The following is a 17,127-nucleotide window of genomic DNA, read 5'->3' as shown; positions in this document are numbered from 1 at the left end:
GCTTGGATCCCTGTTGACTGGTTGAGGTCTATTTTTATACTAACCTGCTAAGCTTACATGACTGATAACTTTTCATGACTTTTCTGTCTCCATATAATCCATGACAGTAATTTACTCTATTCTCTCTAAAAATGTACTCTGTTAAATTCTGCTGAGGTGGGTGTTGGAGTTAGTGTTTGACTTTCATGGATTATTTGGGAGAGAATGAGTAATTGCTGCTGTGACATCAATACTGTTCTCAATGAGATGAGTATTGGTGCCTGTAGTGGTGGCTGTATTCAAACAAAACAAGGTTTCCCTGTTAGTTGCTTCATCAGAAAATCCTCCTCAAAAAACCGATAATCTGGCTGCCCAACTGTGCAAGAACTCTGTATTTCATAGCAACTAGCCCTTTTTGCCTTTCACATAAAACATACTGGCAATTTCTGACTTGCTAGCAATTTTAAACAATGTTTCAATTTGAGCAAATATTGTACTCATTCTACTAAACATATTTCCTAATGTTAGTGTTAAAACTTCCTCTTTCCTCTTGCACCATTCTGATAAAATTGCATATTATATTAGATCCCAGTACCAAAGGTAGGATGCAGTTTGTTCTACAGTTCTGTTTTATTATGATGCAATGAGTTGAAAGATAAAATTTCACATACTTTTGGGTAATAATCTCTGTTAGATACATTTTTTTTCTAAGCCAAAGCCTCTGACTGATTATATGAAGGTTGCATAGATGTTATTTAAGGGTATAAAAAAAGAGTAAAAGTGTTCTTATTAAAAAGGATTTAGTTTGTGATATTCCTGATGAAAACGTACATGCTTCAATTTTGTTTAAAAGTATCAGGAGTAATCACACAGGTATAGTCTATATTTAAGTAGAATTGTTTGTCTAGTATTAAATGAAATGTTGATCTTTATTGCATGGTAATTGGTGTAAATACAGGTATGCAGTGGAATGGCTAGTAACTCTTGCTTTCCCATTCAGTTGAAAAGGTAATTAAAAATATTCAAATTTCAAGTTATTTTAAGTAGAAAATTTAACAAAAATCTAGTTTTATGTAGTTTTGTTTTAATGTATTTCTTACTTGTGTTAAAAGTATCTTGTTATACCTCTTTGAGGACAGCAATATGAAGTATCTTGTATTCAGGAGATGGATACAAAAGATGAATCTCTGTTCTTTCATTTTAGGAGTACTGAATGTTGCACAGTGTAACTTCAGACTGCCTTTGCGGTTAGTTTGCTTTCCAGCTCAACCTTCAAAAGCAGCAAACCACAAGCTAACGATTGATACCAATAAACCTCCCATCAGTTTTCTCACCATTTTTCCAGGTAAGTCTTTGATTTTATCCATAATAGGTGATGTGTCAGTAACTTCCACAGGAATCGCTTGTCTGTCCAAAGTAATGAGGTACTTAACAAAGCTAATGTTAAAATGTTTAAAAAGTATATTTTAAAAGAAATGATGGCATAATATTTCAATAATAGGCCATCTGGGCTAGTATATCTGTCTCTGGCAATACTGCAGATTTCTTTACACAGAGGACATGGTATAGATCAAATTTTGATGTATCCAGAAAATCATTTTACATAAAATCACATCAATGGTGTTGTAATTGGGAAAACATGGGCATTTATTTAAAAAAAGATAAGCGGAGCAAATAAAGAGTGGTAAATCTTGTATGTAAGGGATACAGTTGCTTTGGGGGAAGGTTTGTGAAGTTCTTGACATATCATTTTGGAGCTGATCTTATTTAATTGTTTCATTAGTTTTCTTGGACTAAGAAAAATGTGTACTTAGAGATATTTTCTGATGCACAAACCTGATCTACATTTTATATTCAGGAGAATATTGAAATAGTATGAAAGATGGTTAAGGTGCCATTTAGGACCAGAAAAAGAAGAATGAATTTGGGTACTATAAAGTGTAATGCTATCAAAATAGTTTCTGCTGTAATTATGTGCTCATAATTGGCAAGAGATTGAGGAGGTAAAAGTTACCACAGGAATACTCTGTGGTACAATATGATACAATCATAAGCAAACAAAAAAGAACTGAGTATGCATTAGACAAAATGTTGCCACACAGGAAACTAATATCATGTTACTGTGCATCAGCACACTGAGTGCTCATTGATGGTATTAAATAAAAGTTAATTCAAGCTCAAAAGTGTAGAAAAAGGCTATGAACATTATCTAGGGATTTGAAGAGGAGAATTAAAATAAACAAAATAATTTAGCTTAATAAAGCACAGGCAAAAAAATGGAATACAGTTGCCTTCAGTAAATATTTTGTGTCTGTATCATTGATCTACATGATCTTATTAGCACAAGAAGAAATGAATAAACAGGGCTATAAAGTGATTGTGAATAAGCTCAGTCTGGCAGTGATTAAGTTTCTGAACTTCAGAGGCCAAAAGTTCTGGAACAGTTTTCTGAAAGCTGTGCGGACCAACAACTTTAATATGATATTTTTAAGGTAGAGCTGCATCTCTTTTTTGAAATGCTTTTATAGTACATTTGTCTGAGAGCAGTGAAGTGGGCATGGTTATATTTTTCTGGTAGTATGATTTTCTTCACTTTGAGAGTAAATATGTAATTCCTCTCAAATGTGTGTGCTATGTAATACTTACTTGAAACAAATAATTTTTTTTCCAAAGGTCTACATTTTTGGGTTTTACTCATAGGGTTCCATTATGGCTAAGCAATAATAAACGTATGAATTTCTGTTTAGACATGTTTTTGAAATAGAGCATTATCATTATTATTTTTTTAACCTATGGATGCGTTGTTGAAAATGTAGCACAAAGCATAGGCCTAATGTGTTCCAGAGGAAGGTATTAAAATCTGATTTCTGTTCATCCCACTTTTATGATATGATCAGTGAAGGAACTTTGGATTCTTGGAGTAATCAATAAAAGTTATGTCTCTTCTGCTTCCCATTTTGCCTTATTTTTAGAGGAAGTTTGGGAGGAGAGGTGACATGCAGTAGTTTGTAAAATACAGTACTCTAAAACTGAGCCATTTAAGCTGGTATCATCCACTACATGGAATGAAAAGAATGATGGATTTGCATGGACTTTGCAGAGTAGCTAGTTTTAGCAAGCTAGGTGGTGTGCTGTGTGCTGAAAACTGAAAACAGAGGGTGCTTAAACATTTTCATTTGAATTTCCACATTATTTTTGCATAAATACCTGAATTAAAGTTGACCTTGCATTTGTTAAAAGGTGGTTGTCTTTGGGCTGTACACTAATCAGAATTCTTTTTAGATGACAGAGACTGAACCTCAAAGTAATCTGTAGTGTGTTGCTAAGCTTCCACCTCTGAATGGAGGGAGGGTACACCCAGCTACTGCTGATGTTGTGAACTTCTGAGCCTTAAGAAGAGAAGCAGTCTCATCAGATTGCCTTTCCTAAATTACTCATGCGAAGGTTGATGTATTCCTGTCTGTGGCTTGAGGTTTGTTGAGTAGTGGTATCAGACTATAGAAAACCGTATTTAATTTTCTCTTTCAGACTTTGTCGATCCATCTGGGGATGACCAGGCAAATGCTCTGGGATTTCAGTTTTTAACTGGTTCAAAAACTACTCTTCTTGCTTCAAAAACATCACGTAAGTTCTATTAGTGTACATGTAAAAGCAGCCTCATCATCAGTTAATATATGTAAGGAATGAGAACGTGGATCATAAAAGAAGGATAATCACGGTATGAGAACTAACACAGGAGTTTCAAAGTGTTAATAACTGATTCGTATCCTTTCTCAAGTATCTAATAATGTTACTAGTGAAGGCACAACATTTTATAACAAAACAAAAAATCATACTCATAATATAGTACACTACAGTGACAGTTCTCTGAAGAAACTGGATTTTCTTTAGGTTTTTAGCATTTTTTTTCTTCATGAGTTGACACTGTCATTATAATAATAGAAAAACCCCTATTTTCCTCAAAGGTATTTCAACACCTGTGTTTAGAAGTAGTAATCTACTGAAATTTTGGAAGGGATTAAAAAGCAGGTTTCTAACTCTCCACTGACTTTCAGTAATCCTTGACTTCAATTAGGCATTGTCTAGACCCTACTTGCTTGCTTTCCTGCCTCGAAGTAAATGCCTGTCTGTATCTTTAGATGCCTATATGTCTTTCTAAGTATAGGATTATGGATCCAATAACCTTCCTATTATGTTTACAGAATGTATGAACATGTGTGTAGATATACAGTTACCTGGTCCAGTTTCTCTTGTATAGGGCAGTTAGTGAATTAAGTAGTCATGTTCTGACCACCTGTGAGTTTGGGATCGATTCTCTTCATTTTGGAGAGTTTATGATCTTGCCCTGTACAACTGCTTCACTTACTAAACTCTTTCTTGGCATGTGCATTGGAACCAGACCAATTGAATGGTGTTTAGCATTTTCCATGCCAACAGGGCACAAAGTCTTCTTTTAATACAGCAGACTAACAAATTGAAAAGCTAGCGTACCTATTGTGCATTGCATAGAGTTCAAATAGAACACTCTGTGAATGCTTTATGAAAACTGTTTTAAGTGAGAAATCAGAACCTAGTTTGTTGATGTGAAATTCTTTCAACACAAAAATAATCTGCCTCACTGTTTTCAAAAATCAGTATTCATGATGGGTTATATAAATATTGGTGGCGTCAGCTGTGGGCTATGAGATAATATTTAATATATTTTCTAGTGTAATCAACTGTGTTAAAAACAGAAACCATCTGGAGAGTAACTTTCATTGTACCAAGATTCACTTTACATTTCTAAGGTTCAAATTTATTTGTATTGCTTTGTGTACACATTATTTGCATGCTGTTTTATTGTTAGTTTGTTTTTAATATGTGTTTAAATAGTAGATCTTGAACAGTTTAAACTAACTAGACATGCAATGGTAGATTCTAAAAACTAAAGAATTTATAGGATTTATAATTAACTTTTTTCTAGATTACATTTTAAATCTTTCATTTGGACTTTGTTTTGCATAGTTGCTAAATTTGATGCTGTGCAAGGGACAAATTTGTGTCTATGTAATGAATGTATTTTAGCTTCTAGTGAGGCTATAACTTTTAATTCCCCCACCCCAGACCCTCAAGCTTTTCCTCTCAGGTTTGTTTATTCACTAGCTAGGAATGACACTTGCAGTCTTACTATAAACTTTCCCACACTGCTTTACTTGTGAAGTTCACTTTACAAAGGAGATTCAAAATATCTGTTTCTCTTAGTGTGACTACTCATTTCTTGTGTCTGGGAATCCTTACTTTAGAAAACAAACAAGTTGTGTGATGCCACCTTCTATGTTAGCAGCCTGTTTCCAGCGTCCTCTTCATGCATTGGATTGGGTTGGGTACAGAATTTCTTAGGAGGGGGTTGCTTATTTGAAATGTTACCTAAGGAAAACCTGTTTGGAAAAAATGTAATAGAGTATCCATAATACAAAAGCATTGTTTGGTAAAATTTCAAGATACTAAAATGGTTGTACTTGAGTGGACAGATGTTATATGGAACTAATGAATGCAGATCAAATTATGTCCTCCTTCTGCTATATAACTTATATTTTGTAAAACTGCTTATGTAACATTATAATTGTGGAATTGTTCTTCAAAAAGGAAATTGTATGTGTTGGTAAATAGTGACTGGCAGTAATGGTGTTTCAGAAACAAAAAAGTTCATTGGGACTCATCAGTCCTTATTTCTGGTTTTCCTTGCAAGGAGTTAATCTTTGACAATTGAAGAAGACAACTTTTTCTATATCACTTATCAAATGGACCTTGAGTTCTGAATGGGAAGAACTACATGTAGGAATGAAAGTCTACAGGTTACAGTTGGGTTTCACTGCTGAAACTGCAAATATGAATGATATCTATTTTGACATGTGTTTTTAGTTGTATTAGCTAATCCATTTTGAACAGTGTAGTAGTTGAAGTTGTTACTTCAGACTGTCAAGAGGACTGTTGCAAAGAAACCCATCCTGAAGTTCATTTTGACAGTTAACTCATATTAAAAAGAAGCTTGCCCAATGTAGGTTAAAGTTTTAAGGTGGTGGTTTTGTTTGTTTGGTCGGTTGTTTTTTCCTTGAAATGTTTTAAAACATTATTTTAATCATAATATCAAGAAGACTTGACTTCTAATTGTGGCTGGGTTTTTTTGTTTGTTTCTTTGGGTTTTGTTTGTTTGTTTGGGTTCATGTGTGTGTTTTTTGTTTGTTTTTTACATTGTTGCTGTGGTTTTTGTTTGTTTGTTTTTTGTTGATACGGGCTTCCTAACTGAGAAGTAGACTAAATCTTCTAGACTTCCTTCAGAGAACCTGCTGGCAGGGTAATCATACAGGTTGTGCTGGTTGGACAACCTGTTGTAGTGTCAAAAGTCATTGTAACCCATGTTGTGGTTTAACCCCAGCAAACAACTAAGCACTACGCAGTCACTTACTACCCCACAGTTGGATGGGGGAGAGAATTGGCAGGGTAAAAGTGAGAAAACTTGTGGGTTGAGATAAAGACAGTTTCATAGGTAAAACAAAGCAAGGGATTCATTCACTACTTCCCATTGGCAGGCAGGTGTTCAGCCATCTCCAGGAAAGCCAGGCTCCATAATGTGTAACCGTTACTTGGGAAAGCAAATGCCATCACTTCCAACATCCCCTGCATTCTTCCTCTTTTCCCAGCTTTTTTTACTGAGCAAGACATCATATGGTATGGAATATCCCTTTGGTCAGTTAGGGTCAGCTGGTCCCAGCTGTGTCCCCTCCCAGGTTCTTGTGCACCTCCAGTTCACACATTGATGGGGTAGTCCGAGAATTGGAAAAGACCTTGACTCTGTGGAAGCAGTAACTACAACATCCCTGTGGTATCAAGACTGTTTTCAGCACAAATCCAAACCATAGCCCCGTAGTGGCTACTACGAAGAAAATTAACTCTACTCCAAACAAAACTGGCACAGTAACCTATTGGTGCTTCTCAGACTTCTTGTTTTTTGTTTGAGAATTTTCTGAAAATCTGTTCTAATTTTCTGTTACAGAGCTTATTTTAACAAAAAGCTAACACAAGTTGGTTAGCTGTTACAAAAAAGCACTAATTTTTTTCATTGTATTGCTGTTTAAAGCATGTGTTTAGTACAACTAAAGATTCTCAATTTTGTAGTTTCTAAATCTAATGTGTCTTCTTTGAGAGCTGGAAGATGATGTAAAGCAGATTACTGCAATGCTCTCTACTCAGGCCATGGTAAAATTAAATTGTGTTTGCATTGACCAACAATGTATGGAAACTAAACATGCATTTTGGAGGAAATTAGTTTTATCCTTTTTAAACCATTAATGTATTAGATATGTCAGTTATCAATGGACTGACTGTTAATTTAGCTTCAAAACATCTGAGCTGATTTCCCTCAAGGAAAAAATCACTTACGGCAAAGTATGGCGATACATCCAACTAAGTCCAGCCATTACATTGTGAGTGTTTAAAAAATGGATATTAGGTTAAATGTTATCTTTAGCAGATGGTGTTCTTTTCTTTAACAGGCATGATTTTAAATAAAACTTGCTTCTTTCCTGTTACACTGTAAACAGAATTTGTCATTTGCTGTTCAGTGAAATACGTAACCTGGGAATGATGCCAGTGCTAATGTCAAACAATCTTGAATTACTAATGTTGAGAAAATTTTAAGTAAGTGCGTTCAAGTTCTAAAGAATTCTGTTTAATTTGATTTACTGTTAACGTTGTTCACAAGGGCAAAAAAAGAATTATTTTATGTCAAACTCCAGCAACTCTTTTTCCTCATAGCTGCATTTTTATCTGTCATTTTGCATAAGGTATTGGTAGATGAGTAATGAAAAGAAATAAGGAACTGTTGTTTGAAAGTGTTTATCTGGAAAAAAAAAAACCTGCTATGATTTTCTATAATGTTGTCCTCTCAACATTTACTTGTTTCTGATTTCCTGGAAACAGAAGAGAATATTGTATAAATGTGGACTACAAACAGCAGAAATAAAATCTCATCCCACTAGCTTGATAATTTGAAATTCACTAAAATGTGATAAATTAAATGAATTTACTGGGACAGAAAATGCTGGCTATAACATAATTTATTTTTTTCACTTAAGTTTCTATGAAGACTTCCATTTCTACACTTAGCCTTTTTTACAAAGCCATAGTGTGTGGATGAATAAAAATCACCATGTACTAATATTGGCTGTATCTGGAGTGACACACAGCACTATCTAATCTGGATGTTTTTGTCGTCTGTAACTAGTTAGAGTAATACTTTTCCTACTAGAAGGTATCCGAGGAAGTGACGGTGTAATAAAAATTATATTGAGTGTATTATCTAAGAACTCAATAGCTGTTTCCAAGACATTCAAGACTTAAGGTGGATTGGAGTTGGTTTGTTATCACTGTTATCAGATGCTTAGGATGTTGTGCTTCTGTCATGGTCCAAAGTGAACTGAGCCTTTTTCTGCCTCCAACCCTCGGAAAAGCTCATTAAGGTTGTGTTATGGCAGAGAATTGCAGACAGCCTGTTGTTATGACTTGATATCATCTAGTAATTCTCTTGTTTCCTTATTATGGTAGTTCTTGGTTTTTATTCCTCATGAACAGGCCCATACTCTAAAGTAAGTAGTACTGAAGCAATAAATATTTTCCTTTTGTGCTACAAAATTGCTTGTTAAAGTTAAAGATAGAGAGTATTTAGGACTGAAATCAATAAAATACAAGTATTTATTTAACACTAGTGAATGTATATCTCTTATGCAAATCTCATATAGATTTCCAATACAGTTAGCAAGTTAAATTTGTGTCTTATCTAAACTATGGTGTGTAGAGAATGCATGTCACTTTGCATGTGTGTTTATTAGTCATGCATTTGTTCTTGTTTACAAAGAACGATATAGGATCCAGAGTGATCACTTAGAGGACCTTTGGCTGATAACAAAAGAGCTCATACTTCGACTCGAAGAACATTTCAAGAAGCAAAACTGCAAAGATTTTGCATGTACCTTTTCTGGTTCAATTCCCCTGCAAGAGTATTTTGAACTAATTGATCAACATTTTGAGGTATGATACATCAATTGTATATCATTAATGTTCTGCTAGTTTAAAAATCATTTGTATGTTAGTACTGAGATTGATCGGATTGTAACTATAGCTATCACAGGCATCGGGCTTTCAGAAAATAGAAAGTTGCAGCTAAGATGGTGCTGTAAAAAGAATAATTTAGTTTTTAACATGTGGAGTATGCCTTGCCTCTGAAACAGCCCTTGTGATTAGCAGAGCGCAAGTACCTACTGTGCAGTCTGCACACAATACAAATTATGGTACTAGTATTTGCCCTTCTGCTCACTGCTTATACAGAAGCCATGGGTTCTTCATTCACTAGCGTTATGTTAATTGTAAAATTGTTTCTACAATTTGTCCTTAGTTTTAGGCTATTTTACTCTTCTATTCATTATAATGAAGCCAGAAGCAGTTTTTCTTTCTGTATCATCATTGCAAATACGTGTAAAGTCTCTTCAGATTTAAAAAAAAACCTGCCTGCCCTTGTAGAAGTAGCATTGGAAGCTCAAAAAAGCTTACCAGACCAGCTATAAAATAAATGTAATTCCTTCTTCCTGTTTAGTTGTGCAGGTGACAATTAAAAATGTCCAATAGTTCAGCTAGCTTGTAGAAATAGCTAAAAAAAATACATGTGCTCCTTCTCTCCTCAACTGTATAGTAAAGGAGAGAAGAGCTATTTGAAAATTCCTATTAAACTTGTGTAATGGGCAAAAGCAACACCACATATATCTAAGAGTGAGAAATACAATTGGATATTCTTCCATGCTGCCAAATTTTCTGTGAGGTGGAGCCATCACCACATAGGAAGATGCAAGTTCTATTTGGGTTATTTTATATTTATATATTTATATTTTATCTGGGATTTTTTTAAAGAGTCAGCTTACATCCAGGTCTGTCTCTCAAGGTCATGGGTAGTTATTCTGTTAGTCTTTCAATTTATTTGAAATTCAAAAAGTTTAGTTAGTTAGTTTGTTTGTTTGTTTTTTAAATGACTGGTATTGTAGAAATACCTTAAACATAGGCTTCATTAGATTGTGTCACAAGCTTAAATACATTTAAGTTTGAAATGTTGGTGTGATTGCTAGAATGCTAATTTAGAATCTAATTATGTTGTAGCTGGCTATTTTGAAGTTTCTGAAATTTTACAATAATTGTATGCTCTAAAAAGTATCAAATGGTCTATCAAGGGGATCCATATGCTCCCATCCCTATTAGTTTCAACACACTATTTTTTGATGGCTTGGGAGAATGTTGACTGAGATGTCCCTTTTTTCCTCCTAGTTTCAGAAAAGCAGCATAGTGTTTCTTTTTTTTCTGAGCTTCCCTGAAATGTCTTTCATAACCAGGTACTGTCAGAATAGTATGTTTACTTATTTTTAAATAGAATATGTTTCGTAAACTTAGGAAACTTATTTTTTCTGCTCATTTTGGGGACCTTTGAAATGGATGTGTCATAATACTCACATCTGGAAAGCTGTGTGTCTTGATGTGTCTTCTGATAATGTCTGCTAGTTGCAGCATGTCAGCCGTTCAGAGGAGTCCCAGCTTTTTGAAAGACTTATTTATTGATTGTTGTGTTAGAGGTGTGTGCTGGAAAATGGTAAGGTAATTAAAAGATAAAAAAGAATTCTTATTACATGGGCATTTGATGTACAGCGTTGTTCAAAGTTTCGTGAACGCTTCAAGGAAGTTTATTGCCATAGCTGATCTGAATATATAAAAGGAAAAAGAATTTCACTTCATAAAAAGACAATCGTGATATGCAGAATTTAGTACTTCTATTCATACTTAAGGGAATAACCATTTACTTTACACTGCAATGAATATCAAGTCAAATAGAAGCCTTGAGATCCTGGTGGTGGAATTTCATACTTATTATTAGGCTTCTTGATGAGATATGCATTCTCATAGATTATTGTGGCTGTTGACAATTAGTTTTTATTTCAGTGGAAAATGTTAATTCTGGAAAATTTTAATAAGCCTCATGAGGAGTGTAAAATATGAAACTGGTATAAATGACATAAGGCACACTCTCACCAAAATGTCATTCTCTGATTTCATTTGGAATGTGCATACATAATGTATATGTCCATATGACCCTTAACCTGGATTCTTGAAAACCCTTAAATTGCAGCTACGTCTGAATGCTGAAAAATTTCAGGAGCTGTTATCTGAAAGGGCTGTACAGTTTCGAGCTATTGAGCGGCGATTGCTGACACGATTCAAAGACAAAACTCCTGCTCCTCTTCAACATCTGGACACCTTGCTAGAAGGAACTTTCAGAGAGGTCAGTACAGTTTGATTTTGAGCCCAGCCTTTCTTTATGTTGTTGGTAAAATTTAGCTTAAAGCACATAAGCTGTGCTTTCCTGGTTACATTTACTGTCCAAGCGACCAGGAAGCTGTAATTTGTTTAACCTAATATTCCCTGTAAATTTCCAGATGATTTGCAATAGTTTTATTTAATCTGCAACCACAAAGTCTTTACTCCTGGGTCGCACCAGCTTGACAGCACATCATTCTTTCCTAACTGATGTTGATTGTGTAAATATTTTATAGTTCATGTGAAAATATTTTATAGTTCATAGCTTGTGTAAATATTTTATGGTACACTGTAAACTAGTGGAATCGTTTGGCTGATGTAACATTCACAACAGAATTGTCTGAGGCTGACCATGTCCTTCCTCGTGGAGATTTTGTGTTCTAATCATATCAGAATGTGATAGCTGCAGGAGAATAACACTTTAAAAAAAATTCATTCCTAAACCATCCCTGTACTAGAAGAAGTACACAAGGAATAAAACCATTTTTCTTCGTTTTCCTGCCTCAGCCCTGCATTGCTTTAGAATAACCCTGTCTAAGATGTTACTTTGTGTGGTTTGTGCTTTTCTGTTGGAGGATCTGATTTTGCTTTCTAACATGCCTTGTTAGAGAAGCTGACTTACAATTAGATTCCTTGCTGAAAAAAAGACTTACCTATATGTGCTGTTGTATATCACAACAACTAAAAAAACCAAAGGTATTAAAGAATTAATTTTTTTTTCCCTTACTGTTTGCTCTAGGAAAACATTTTCCTAAATTGGAGAAAACTGCCTTTAATTTTTTAATTGTACATGAGTCAGCCTTGCTTTTATTTCAGTCTTTACTGTGAATGAATTAACTATGAGATGGTTGAAATTTGAAAGTGGGGATCTTCTGGTTATTTTAGGAAATACTGGGTACTGTGATTGATGGACAATTCCTTAACAGTTTGAAATGGCGTGACTAAATAAGCCATAACGATAAACAAGAGTGAGTCTCTTGAGTCTGCTTTTGCTGTGTACAATTGTTGCCTTTAAACTTAAATGCAACTGGGATGTGCCTGACAGTTTTCTTATGCCATTGAATTGAAAGATGAGTTCTGAGAATATGACAAAAATCAGGTAGCTTAAATAGATGTGTATCACAGAAGCTTATTTTATAAGGTACTTCAAACCAAAATTAGATTGGTGATTTTCTTAAGAATTACTATTGTAAGTTTTTTTAATTAGAATTGGTGTAGTTGAAAGGAGAATGAGCAAAAAGATTTATTTCCAGAGAACAAATGCTTACGTTTTCTACATTTGTTAAAACTTTAGGCAAACTCACACTTTTCTTGGTACATTTCCATTGTAATTTTATTTTGTTCATGTGAATCCCCTTGCAACAAAGAAATGTTATTGTTAGTACGAACAAAAGTATAGTAAAATAGTAATTATCATAGAGACTCCACTGCTGCATATGTTGTTTTGAAAGTGAGAGCTGTGGTAGGATTTAATATTGTCTCTTTGCTATGTGAGTGAAATGAAATTACTTGATGATGCATTTCCTATTTTAAAGACGACCTTGTTTTCTTTAATTCAGTATCATCGTCTCTCTTTATTTGAACAAGTACATCGAATGCAAATAGTTGAAGTATTCAAAATATGGTACATGTGTTTTCATTAAAGAAATAATGAGGCTGGATAAATGTGGACAGTGCAAAATCTCACTCCAAAAAGTCTTTTAAGCGTGTGGCGTTTCTGACATTGGAATTAATATGTTTGTATTTTTGAGAATGTTGCTTTTCAGAAGAATTGTTCAAACATGTTATCTCTATTTTTCCGTTTGCAAAGTTGTCTGTTCTGAGCACCATGTTTGTGTTTAGTAGTTTTCCTAATGCAGAATGCATTCCATGGAGAATGATGATCCACACCTCATAGACTTTTAGTGGAATGACTCTTATTTGCTTTAGTGGAATTTGGATTGAAACTTGAATATGTGATGTAGAATTTTGAGGTCTTTTGTAATAAAATAGATATGATAAATCCCACAATAAAATACTCTGTTAGAAAATAAATAGACATTTATTCTCTCACCATTATCTGAGAATCTCATCTCCTCCCTTATGTTAAATATTTTTAAAATGAAAAAAAGAAAAATTTGGATTGGTTTATCCACTTGTTTTTTCACCAAAGTAGTTGTTATGTACAAAGAAAGGATTTGTTACTTTTTATACTGAGTTTTGTAGTCAGAAGGGAAATGTATATGATTTAGTTTTATAGTGTATTGCATATCCCTTAATCTAGAACAGGGAGGAATTTCCACTCTAGTATGCGTATGTGATTTTATTGTTCTTTTTAACCCAGAATCTCCAGGACTTGGGCTCTATATGAGTTATATTCTTAATAAAATAACTATTATAGATTAAGATTTTTTTAAAATTGAAGCTATGATGGTATAATCTTTCCAAATCCACGGGAGTATAATGGTTCCTCCTATTTTTTCCCTTATTTCCCTGCATCAGAACAGTTATACAGCAGATATATAACCTTTATGTGAATAGCCTTTTAAATGCAAATAAAATAATAGTGAATATTCAACTCCTGTAGTTTCATTGCCTAGGTGTGACACATACCTACTTTAAACTTATTCTGTACAGTTTCTTTGCCCACTTGCAAATTTTCATGAACAGCTGAACTGATTTGAATTTTATGACTGAAGTAGACTGTAAATATCAATTTTCAGATATTCAAGTAAAAGTTGTGTTTGTGTGATATGTGATATGTAGTACATGTACAATGTGTGTCAAACTTACAGATGCCAAACCAGGGAAATTTAATCAAGCTCCATTTGATCCTCTGGTAAAAAACATTTCTATGCATGAAGTAAATTTTTGTTGTAGTCTTTGTACATTACCAACAAGGCAGGATGTATTTAGTGCTACAATATAATTACTAATGGATTTATTATAAGGACACTTTAGCCTTACTCTCATCTTCACAATGAGGGAGAAATGTATAAGCAGGCATCAGTGTGTGCAATGATGAAAAGCTAACTTTTGGTTTTATAGTCCTGTTTAGTCTTTTCTGCTAGAATTTATCTTTCTGAAGTAATATTATAAGTCTAAATAGAGTTGGGTGAGTATTACCTACAGTTAACAAATAGTGACATCAGGTGTTCTCTTTTGGAAGGAAAGGAAAAGCTGCTATATACATAGTAGCCTTGTATATTAGAAAAAAAAATGTTGTTCTTATGATGTTTGGGACTGATTTGTAGGAAGGTACTATAAAAATAATGGAAAAATAAATTTGCAATAGATGCTATTCATGTGCCTATGAATTAATTTATTGATCTCTGTTTAAAAAATTGCCAATGCAATTGGAGGTGCTACTAGCTCTTGTTCTAAAAAAGGTATTTAATTAAATAAATTTAAAAGCAATCGAACAGTAGTTGAGATTGCATAGATGTTTTGTAGTTTAAAGGACTTCAAATATGAAATGAGATTGCAGCAATTTTTATGGTAGCTGTTGTAAACAGCATGTATTCTGTATAATGCACACTTACTAGAGACATGTTATTGCTTGAACGTGTAGTTTAATGATCTTTAATCTCTACAATGTATTTTCTGTCACATTAGAAAAAAAATCATAATATGGCAGGAGCTGCAGGTGCTTGTGCTGGAATTATAGTTTTCATGCATCAACTCTTGACATATATATTTGGGTTTCCAGGTATGAGCTGGAATTAAGTGTCATAAAAACCAGGTCGTTCAATTTCTTATTTCAACTCCCATGGATTTTATCCTAGTGAATCTAAGCAATACTAGCTGTGTCTAGTAAGCTGTATTTAACCCTGTAACCGTGGTTAGAAGAATGCTGCAGTTATGTTCTTTTAGGGACAGAGGAGGAAGGATGAGCTTGGAATTGTGGGCTGGAGTTCTCCTAGGACACTAACTGTTGCTTAACCACTCTTAAGTACTTAAAACATGAATCTGAGACAAGATTGAGCAGTTCAAGTTTACAAAAAAATGTAATGACAAAGCAATCAATTTTGCCTTGCATGGTATTACAATAAAAGGTAGCAAAATTAAGACAAACCATGAAGCAAACAGATCAGTCCTATACCCCCACACTTCCATCATATGTAGTAAGCATAGCTCACTTCCTATTCTTTGATGCACAGTTCTTCAGGTTTCCCCATGTACTGAGGCTTCTTCACCCCCACCCTGTAATACCACTGACTTGCTTGAGGTTTCTAATACTGACATCTCAGCTGTTACTCATTGCCCCAGCACCCCTGTGTACTAGTGCTGACTGGCAGCAGCCACCTAACCAGGGAAGATAGATGATGTCCCCTGTCTCAGCAGAAATACTGTCTCTCCCTTCCCAGTCTGCTAATTTAAAAAATACCTAGAGGAAATTAATGATTTCTGGATCTTCATGTCACCATAAAACTTTGTGTGGTCACAACAACACTTACTAGGGATTGACCGCCAGAACAAGTCTGACAAAATGGTCAGCACATGCATAGCCTTAGACACCTAGGCTTAATAACTATGTGTTCTACCACAGTGGGTCTTTATTTTTGATTGGTGAATTGGTGATACATTCTAGCCTTTTTTTTTTTTTTTTTTTAGGTATATTTTAGGTAAATTTGAGAGTATCTTGCCATTAGGAAGAGTACATAACACACTTTTCTAAAGAGCACTGCTAGAACTAGCAAATGCTGGAAGTTTATTCCCTCTATTTTCTCCTAATTCAGCTGTTCTGTCATGGTCATCTTACTCATGTTATTACTGAATAGCCTGTTTTGCAGAAATACATGGCTGTAAGCAGCAATAAAGTGACTTACAATGTAATTTTCAGATCTTTGTCAGTAAACAACTACAAGTTGTCCAGTTCATTCTACTCCCTGTAGTATATGGTGTGTATTAATCTTGGATGGTCTTGTTCTTGCATCTCGTGAGTTCTGCGTATGAATTGCAGCTTGAAGAGATTCATGCAGATATGAATTTTTCATATAAAGTCTCTGCCTAAAACAAGGGGAAAAGTATTCAAATAATCTTTCTGATTTCAAGGGGTGCTCATAGGTTACTGTTTACAGGGCATAGGAACACAGTTCCTACAGGGTTTTTTTCAGTGTATTCTTCCTCATCTGTTCTCCTTTCAACATTCCTGTATTGTTTATCTTGTTCATATAGCTAGCAGCACTGGAAAGTGTAGCATTTCACCATCAGTCTGTTAGAAGTGGTCAACAAGCAAAATTGCTTTCAGGTAGAGATATCACAACTCCTCATTTAGAATAAAGAAGTCAGTTCCATCAGGAGGATGCATTTTAATTCTTTACATGGCAGTAAACTGTGTAGGAAATTGTTGCCTATGACTGAGAAAGCTTTATCTGCATATGAGGTGTTATAGGAATTTAATAATTCAAAAAGCTAAGGCAGTCTGTTCCCTACCAAAGGGTTCCCACTTGCTCTGTGGTCTGTGATCTGAGCTGTCTCTCACATATACAGCCCTGGATGTTACTTGGGAATCTCAGGCATTCAGTAGGGACTTCTGGAGAAAGAGATGAGTTTTGTGAAGGATTTGGAAGTCAAATGTCTCTAAACGAATGCACTGCTTCTTTTAGTTAGTAATATCATAGGAGTTGCCATTTCTTTTTCAAATGGCAGTTTTGAAGAAAGATGCTGCTAATATTTTCAGAACTTTATGAACTTCATTGCACAACTATTTCTTTGCTATAGCCTAATTTAAACAGAAAGATGAACCATGTTGGTTTTGAGATGGAATTTAAGCAAATG

At 34.4% G+C, this 17,127-nt stretch overlaps 1 protein-coding gene across 1 annotated transcript in view; it reads left to right on the top strand.

Moving 5' to 3' along the window:
• BBS9 (Bardet-Biedl syndrome 9) overlaps positions 1-17,127 on the top strand; it is a 343,165-nt gene that overhangs the window by 71,465 nt on the left and 254,573 nt on the right. Inside the window, exons 16-19 of the mRNA XM_080338643.1 lie at positions 1,184-1,324; positions 3,508-3,603; positions 8,873-9,045; positions 11,180-11,332. Of these exons, the coding sequence (XP_080194769.1) occupies positions 1,184-1,324; positions 3,508-3,603; positions 8,873-9,045; positions 11,180-11,332 (563 nt within the window). The remainder of the gene's footprint in view (positions 1-1,183; positions 1,325-3,507; positions 3,604-8,872; positions 9,046-11,179; positions 11,333-17,127) is intronic.

This window comes from Nesoenas mayeri (assembly GCF_963082525.1).
Source record: "Nesoenas mayeri genome assembly, chromosome: 2".
NCBI lineage: Eukaryota > Metazoa > Chordata > Aves > Columbiformes > Columbidae > Nesoenas > Nesoenas mayeri.
Note: the sequence above shows the minus strand (reverse complement) of the source record. Positions and strands in the feature narration are given on the sequence as shown.